The sequence below is a fragment of the Drosophila sulfurigaster genome, unplaced genomic scaffold (genome assembly GCF_023558435.1).
Source record: "Drosophila sulfurigaster albostrigata strain 15112-1811.04 unplaced genomic scaffold, ASM2355843v2 ctg104_pilon, whole genome shotgun sequence".
Lineage (NCBI taxonomy): Eukaryota > Metazoa > Arthropoda > Insecta > Diptera > Drosophilidae > Drosophila > Drosophila sulfurigaster.
The window spans coordinates 17,916-25,793 of record NW_026909675.1 but is presented as its reverse complement, the minus strand read 5'-3'; the positions used below and the strand labels follow the sequence as shown (position 1 = coordinate 25,793).

Here is a 7,878-nt window from a genome sequence, read left to right as displayed (position 1 = left end):
AAATGATAGAAACTCTATTTACCCAGAACGGGCACATAAACCATGTTATTGCTTCTTTATGGTCGTTCCTGTTGCCAGGATGAACACGAGGCCCATATTTAATAACAAACGGATACTCAACAGGTTACGGAATTGAAACCGTATTCCCTTTCGTTCAAAATTATTCAAGTTTTTTAATTATGACAAAATATAAATTTTAGTTACTTTTTTTTACTTGAAAATTTTCGGCTTTCGCCTTGAACTTAGGACCGACTAACTCGTGATCAACCACTGTGCACACGAAACCCTTCTCCACTTCCGTCCTCCAAGGTCTCATTCGATTATTTGCTACTACCACCAAGATCTGTACCAGAGAACGGCTTCGGGTGAATGACAAAAATTCATACGCGCTCAACAACCGAATAATCACACTGTTCGGATCAGCCGATCAAACTTGCATGCGCTCACATTTTCGTTGTAGATTTTAAATCCACTCGGGTGCGAGCGATTTTTTTGTTTCACTCCAAATTATTCGGCTCGTGTTCAGCATAATGATTTCGGGCGCTACTCATTCGGTTCAACAATCAATTTTTTGAACAAGAATAGCAATCAACTCACAAAAATCAACTCGTATGATTTTACTCCTGCGCGCAGCAAACGGTACTTTTTCTGCACAGATGAAATGTGCGAAGACAAAAAAAACAAGCAACAACAACAAGCTTCAAGAAGCTCGCATAGAAATTGTTATTGTACATGCATTCGTAATGCTCACTTCGTGTCGTCTTGTCGCTAATCGTTTACTCATAAACGATCAACTCGAATTGATCCGAATGATGCTTTCGTCAACACATACTCATTTTTTTGATCGGAATGATGCGTACGGCAAAATAAATTGAAATTCACTCATCACTGTTTTTTATTCAGTGAGTTGAGTTGAATGAGAAATTTTGAGCCGAAAACTCAAGATGATCGGAATGATGTGTACAGCAAAATGAGTTGATTTTTACTCATCGCTGTGTTTTGTTCAGTGAGTTGAGTTGATTGGAAAAGTACGCGTATGGATAAAATCAAGAAAATAGTGATTTTTGCAGTTCTCTGATCTGTACCAATGACGGCTCCATGCAGGCTTACGCCAAACACTTCTAAGCACACCATTGTACCTTCCTACTCACTAAAGTTTCAAAATTTTTATTACAAGTAATATAAATCATCTACTTTAGCGGTGTGTTGGGGGGCGACGATGGATGAAATAACAACACTTTCACTTTTAATTAATATAAACTTGTAACTTTGTAGTGCGTTTTATTTTCACTTGAAAATATACATGTGGTGTGCGTAGAAGAAAATTTTGAACAGTAGAATAAGGCGGAGTAGGAAAAGCACTAAAAGGGCAGGGTGACCATCTTCAGAGGAAACCAAGAACAGTGTGTCTGTGCGTATGACATGGTCACACGCACAGTATACTAGCTTTGTCGCTATCGATAACACTCGATCGCGACCACACTGTCAGCTGGCCTGAGTGGTCACACCTGCAGTCATCTGGCATCAACATCCTCCCCCCCCCTTGCAATGAGTTGCAAAACGGTATCATTGACCAAATGGACCGGACAGATTCCAACCCAAGGTGGAATTCTGGGCCATTGGCAAACCGTTTGTGGTCGGCAGGAGGCCAGGTAGGATGATGTGAGGATACACATCAGTGCCGAGCACCAGGGACACCATCGATGGCTGGAACCAGCGTTCGCCGGCGAGCGTGATGCTGCGGAATTGCTCCAAGTTCTCGCCATCGACGGGTCGGAGGGGGGGGGTGCGGCTGCAGAGTTGCGAGTCCACCTGCAGCAGCACCTTTCGACGGAACTCGGATGTCCGTGAGCGGATGATCGCCGTGCAGACGCCTTCCGTACCAACGCGGGTGACGGATAGCCGGTAGGCTGTTGCCAAAGATGCGCTGATACGGCTGGTCGCCGCGCACGGGTCGATCAGCGCTCGCATCTCAAAGGTCTTGCATCCGGTGTCGATCAGGATGTTGGCCGTCGGAAGTATGCTCACAGCCTTGTCCTGCAGCAAGGATGCGAGCGACGTCGGAAAGGCCTCCTCGGACGTCGGCGAGGCCGGTCGATGGGGTGACGGCGAGCGGGAGCGTGACTGTGGCCGTGGCGAGCGCGGCCTTGGCGAGCGTGGCCTTGTTGGGGTTCGGGACCGGGTGGAGACCGGTTGGTCATCGCCTCGTCGCTGACGGTTGGGGTGAGCGCTGCGTGCCTCCTTGAAGTGTAGGAGTGTGTGGTGGTCCCCCCGACACACTCTGCACCTTCCCGCGCTGCGGCAGGATTGCCCGGAGTGTTGGTGGGCCAGACAGTTAGAGCAGTACTTGTTGATGAGTACTGCTCTCTACCGTTTCTCCGCTGTCAGCCTCAGGAATCGCTGACGTTTCCGGAGTGGGTGGATCCCACGGCACACGCGACACCGGAACGAATTGGTGCCAGCGGGCTGGTTCTGGTGGGTGGATGTGTGTGACGGCATACTACATGAAATGAAAAAAAAGAAACAAACGATTATTGTAGTAGCCTCTTTGCAGTGTCAATGACACACGGAACAGGACAGCATAGGACGACGAGTAAGAGTACAGGATAGGATGTTATTCGTCCTTCAGTCCTTCTGACGTGGAGGGGTCAGTCTTGCTGTCCATCGGGAGTAGGATAAGTTTGGCAACGGGTCTTCGGATGGTACCCCGCGCCGTGAGCACATCTACCACTCGGACCTTGGCGTCGGTGCCTGGACACGTCGTCAGCACCCGTCCTAGGCGCCACTCGTTAGAGGGGAGGTTGTCTTCCTTTATGACGACCATGTCACCGATCCGAAGGTTCCGGGTAGGGGATTGCCATTTCGTCCGTTTGTGCAGCTCCTTCAGGTACTCATCTTTCCAACGGAAACAAAATTGTTGGTGAAGAGCCTTCAGTCGCTGCCATCGGTTGAGGATGGAGGTGGCCGGTTGATTAATTGGTGGTTCCAACACCGAAATAAGAGGGCCACCTATGAGGAAATGGCCAGGAGTGAGCGCTAGTAAGTCCGCAGGATCCTCGGACATAGGGGAAATCGGCCTTGAGTTCAGGCAGGCTTCGATCTTAGCGAGAAGAGTGGACAACTCTTCGAACGTATATTTCGAGGTGGATGTCGCCTTGTAAAGAGTGCCTTAAAACTCTTTACGCCGGCTTCCCATAATCTACCCATATGCGGGGCGCCCGGCGGGTTGAAGTGCCAGGATAGGCTCTTGTGGGCGTGTTGTGCGATAATGCACTCCCTCGTCGCTTCCAAGAAGTCGTTGGAGATCACTTTGTCAGCTCCAACGAAGGTTTTCCCGTTGTCCGAGTACATTTGGTGTGGACACCCGCGCCGTGCGATGAAACGGGAGAATGCGGCCAGGAATTTCTCCGTCGTGAGATCCGATGTTGCCTCCAAGTGGATCGCCTTCGTGCTGAAGCACACGAAGACGCAGACATATCCTTTGGTGATAAGGCAGGCTCGGCCAGTGTAGTTCTTTATTTCGAATGGGCCGGCGAAGTCGACTCCAGTGTGCGTGAACGGTCTCGAGTAGGACGCCCTTTCCTTGGGCAAGTTCCCCATCATTTGGGTCTGCAATCTCTTCTTGTAGATGACGCAAACCTTGCAGGAGTTGATGGTGGATTTAACGAGGACCTTCAACTTTGGAATCCAGAATCTGGAACGGATCAGCCGCATGACGACTTGGTTACCCCCATGTAAGGATATACGATGGGTGAAACGAACCAGTAGTCGTGCAAAGGACGAGGAATACGAGAGGATGATTGGATGACTCTCATCGTAACGCAGCGAGTGGGACGCCCTCAGACGCCCACAGGCCCGTAGAATCCCTTGCCATCGAGGAAAGGGTTCAAATTTCGGATTGAACTTGAGGAAGGAACCGGCTGCTTGGACTGCAGACATTGGTATTCCTGTTGGAAAGTGTGTCGTTGAGCCATGACGATTAGCCGCTCTTGGATCCGTGACAGCTCATCCGCCTGGACCACGGTAGAGCTTGGAACTGCCAACTTCCGACTCTTATCGATGAATCGGAGAACATAGGCAGACGTGCGCAGTGCCCTGCCAAACTCAGAGAACTTGCTCAGGAAGTCGGGAGTCGGAGGTAACTTAGCGACGTTGCACTTAATCCGCTGCTCCAGCAGAGTCTCCGGAATGGGACTTGGAGATGTTGGCCATTGCTCCGACGGGAGATGAAGCCACTCTGGTCCATGCCACCACAAAGGATTACGAATCAATTCTTGTGGCAGGACACCACGGCTTGCAAGATCTGCCGGATTGTGCTCGGATCGCACATGCGACCAGTTCTTGGCGTCGCTGGCTTGGACAATCTTGGCCACACGATTGGCCACAAAGGTTGTCCATCGGCAGGGTGGCTTGTTCAACCAGGCGAGAACAATTGTTGAGTCGGTCTAAAGAAAGTCTGGAAACTTTCTGCTGGCAGATTCAGGAGGAGGGCTGCAGATAGCTCAGCCAACAGGACGGCGCCACAAAGCTCCAGACGTGGCACTGAGAGAGACTTGACAGGAGCCACCTTTGTCTTCGCAGTAAGGAGATGCGTGGAAACCTTGTTCGCCGTCTCCACACGGACATAGATCGCTGCTCCGTACGCCCTTTCTGATGCATCACAGAATCCGTGGTACTGGAGCTTCACTCGTGTCTGGAATTGGACCCATCTTGGAATCCGGATCTTTCCCAGAGCAGGATAGCTCTGGAGGTACTCCTTCCATTGGAGTGAAAGATCCGTGGGTAGATGCTCGTCCCATTCGAGCGTTCTCAGCCAGATCTCCTGCATGAAGATCTTGGCTCGGATAACGAAAGGGGCCAGCCACCCGGCTGGGTCGAAAAGCTTAGCGATTTGCGAGAGCACTTCCCTCTTCGTGTAGGAGTCCTGATGGGAAACTTCGGGTGGCATGAAGAAGAACTCGTCATCGTGAGCTTGCCACCTGATGCCCAGAGTTTTCGCCGTACTGGAGTCTTCGAGTTCAAGGAAATCTTCTCGAAGTAGATGGTCCTTTGGAATGTCCTTCAGCACGCTCTTATGGTTCGACGTCCACTTCCTCAGCGGGAAGCCAGCGCTGTCCAGGGCTGCACACACTTCCGCAATGGTCCGGATGGCCTCTTCTCTTGTGTGTGTCCCCGCTAGGACGTCGTCCACGTACATGTTGTTGGAAATGACTCGGCTTGCGAGAGGATACTCCAAGCGTATGTCATCAGCAAGTTGCTGGAGGACTCGTAGAGCCAGGAAAGGCGCACAGTTGACACCGAATGTCACTGTGTTCAACTCAAAGTCACGGATCTCACCGTCCGACGTGCGGAACAGAATTCGTTGGAACGGTGTGTGCTTTGAGTCCATGAGGATTTGGCGATACATCTTCGTTATGTCCGCATTGAACACATATCGATAGTATCGCCATCTGAGGATCTGTAACGTGAGATCCGATTGGAGAATGGGCCCTGAATGAAGGATATCATTCAGACTCTTGCCATTCGAGGATGGACAAGATGCGTTGAAAACGACCCGCACCTTCGTTGTGGTGCTATCTGGTTTGAAAACGGCGTGGTGAGGCAGGTAGAAATTAGGAGTCGTGACAATCGCCTGAGGCGATATGGGTGTCATATGACCCAAGTCCACGTACTCCTGGAGAACGGCATTGTACTGTTCCTTTAGAGAATCGTTTCTTGACAAACGATTCTCGTTCTTGAGAAATTGAGCCAGCGCTATAGATCTGGAATGACCCAGTTCAATGCCATCGGGCTTCCGGAATGGAAGAGTCACCCGATATCTACCACATTTGCTACGAGAAGTAGTCTTAACGAAGTTTTCTTCGCAAACGAAGTCTGACTCCTTTATCAGCTTCGCTGGAATATCCTCCACCTCCCAAAATTTGGAAAGTAGGCTGTCGAGCTGTTCGTCTGCTTGGAGGGCGACTCTTGTCGAAAACGCAGAAACAGTTGTCGACATACTCTGGGAGATTGGGCCGGTAAGAATCCAGCCAAACACGGTTTCCTGCCCAAGGAGTGAGCCACAATTGTTTGGCCGGGAGCCGCTCAAGATGACCGACGGAAGGATATCCGCGCCAATTAGTATATCGATCTGAGCGCTCTTGTAGAAGTGTGGATCTGCCAGCTCTATCGCTGGTAGATCCTTTAGGAAAGTTCGCGGCATATCGAAGGAGGGCAGTTTGCCTGCCAACTGTGGAATTACGAATGCCGAAGTCTCGATATGGAGCCTCGGCTTCGTCGGAGAACCAATGCTGAAGTGACATAACTTCTGCGATTGGGCCGCAACTGCGTGATTTAGCCCGGATACCTGGGCTCGCACGGACTGGAAAGGCAACTTAATGCGTCGGAACAAACGCTCAGAAATGAAGGTCGCTTCGGACCCGGAATCAATTAGCGCACGTGCGGTATATGTAGTGCCCAAGTGGCAAACATTGATGACCGCCGAGCCGAGAAGGACATTCTGAGCATTATTGGCAAAGAAATTCTGCACATTGGTTGCCGTTGGATTTGGAGTGGACTGTATATTGGAAGAAGAAGAAGAGGCACCATTGTGGGCACTGTCACCCCGATGGAGAAGAGTGTTGTGCCGCCCTTTGCATGTAAAGCAATTGTGCGCACTCGTACACTCTCGGAGTTGGTGACCTCTTGCGAAACAGTTTAGACAGAGACTTTTCTGTTTGATGTATGCCATTCTCTCATTGACCGACATTTGCAAAAAACGCGGACACACCCGGACAGGGTGATTCTCCTTTTAGCACAAGTCACACGATTTGCCTTTCGGAGTGACTCGGGCCTCAAAGGAGTTGACCCGCTTGGAATTCTGCGGTTGGGATGGTCCAGCAGTCGCTACAGACGGAAATGTCTGAATGCTCAAGAGCGGTCAAGCAACGTTGGATCGTGCTCTGCAGCTCCTTGATTGCTGCTCCCGACTCTTGGGTAACCGTGGACAGGTTGAACAGGATTTTCAACTGGCTTGTTATTAACAAGCGCTTGTTTTCAAATCGTTCGCAAAGAGCACCCCAAGCTGACGCGAAACCGTCGTTTGTCAGCGGAAATTTGGCTACGATTTCGTTGGCCTCATCTGCGGTCTTCGAATTCAGATGGAAAAGTTTCTCAACCGGAGTCAACCTTGGATTGTTGACATAGATGGCCGTGAAAAGGTCACGGAAAGTCGGCCACCGCAAGTAATCCCCACGGAACACTTCGGTGTCGACTGGAGGAAGCCGGCAGCCACTGGAGTATACAGGAGGAACGGATGCTTCACTCCTGCTGGGCCCGGAAACCTGGCTAATTTGCCCCTTAACACGGGCGAGACACCGCTCGTACACTGCATAGCAGTGATCGTATTTTGCCTCCATCGCCTGTGTGCCTTCACTGTCGCCGTCTTGATGCAGTGCATCAGCGCATGTGGAATAAGCGGCTTCGACATTGTCCCAGAGGACTTGCGGCCGGTCACGACGGATTTCGTACGTGTGTACATTGTCATCTTCGGCTGCAGGCCCTCTGACCCGACTCTCGAAGTGCGCCAGTCTGTCAGAGACGGCGACGAAGTTGCTGAGAGCCATTGCACGGGTTTTGCTAAATTTAGCTTGGACGGAACGGGTAGTTGCCTGACTACGTAGAGCAGTCGAAGATGTACGCAACAGCGGAGTCTTTGCAGAAGCAGACGGCGACGGACGATCGACCTTTACTCGGAGTTGAGCGGCAGGTGTGGCGGATTTGGACCCCGAAGGAGCGGGCGAAGCGGACGACAGGCGGCGAGATGTGGTCGGAAGCTTTAACGAGTGTTTTGAGTCCTTTTCGCTCTTTTGGCTCTTGGACATACTATGCTTCGGCAGT

At 51.0% G+C, this 7,878-nt stretch overlaps 1 protein-coding gene across 1 annotated transcript; it reads right to left on the bottom strand.

The window, feature by feature from the left end:
- Nucleotides 1-2,614: 2,614 nt before the first annotated feature.
- LOC133849839 (uncharacterized) lies at nt 2,615-6,730 on the bottom strand. The gene is given in 6 exon segments (XM_062285901.1): nt 2,615-3,123; nt 3,204-3,872; nt 3,875-4,447; nt 4,450-5,887; nt 5,890-5,976; nt 5,978-6,730. Coding segments are annotated over 6 exon segments (4,029 nt in total).
- Between the last annotated feature and the right edge of the window lie 1,148 nt (nt 6,731-7,878).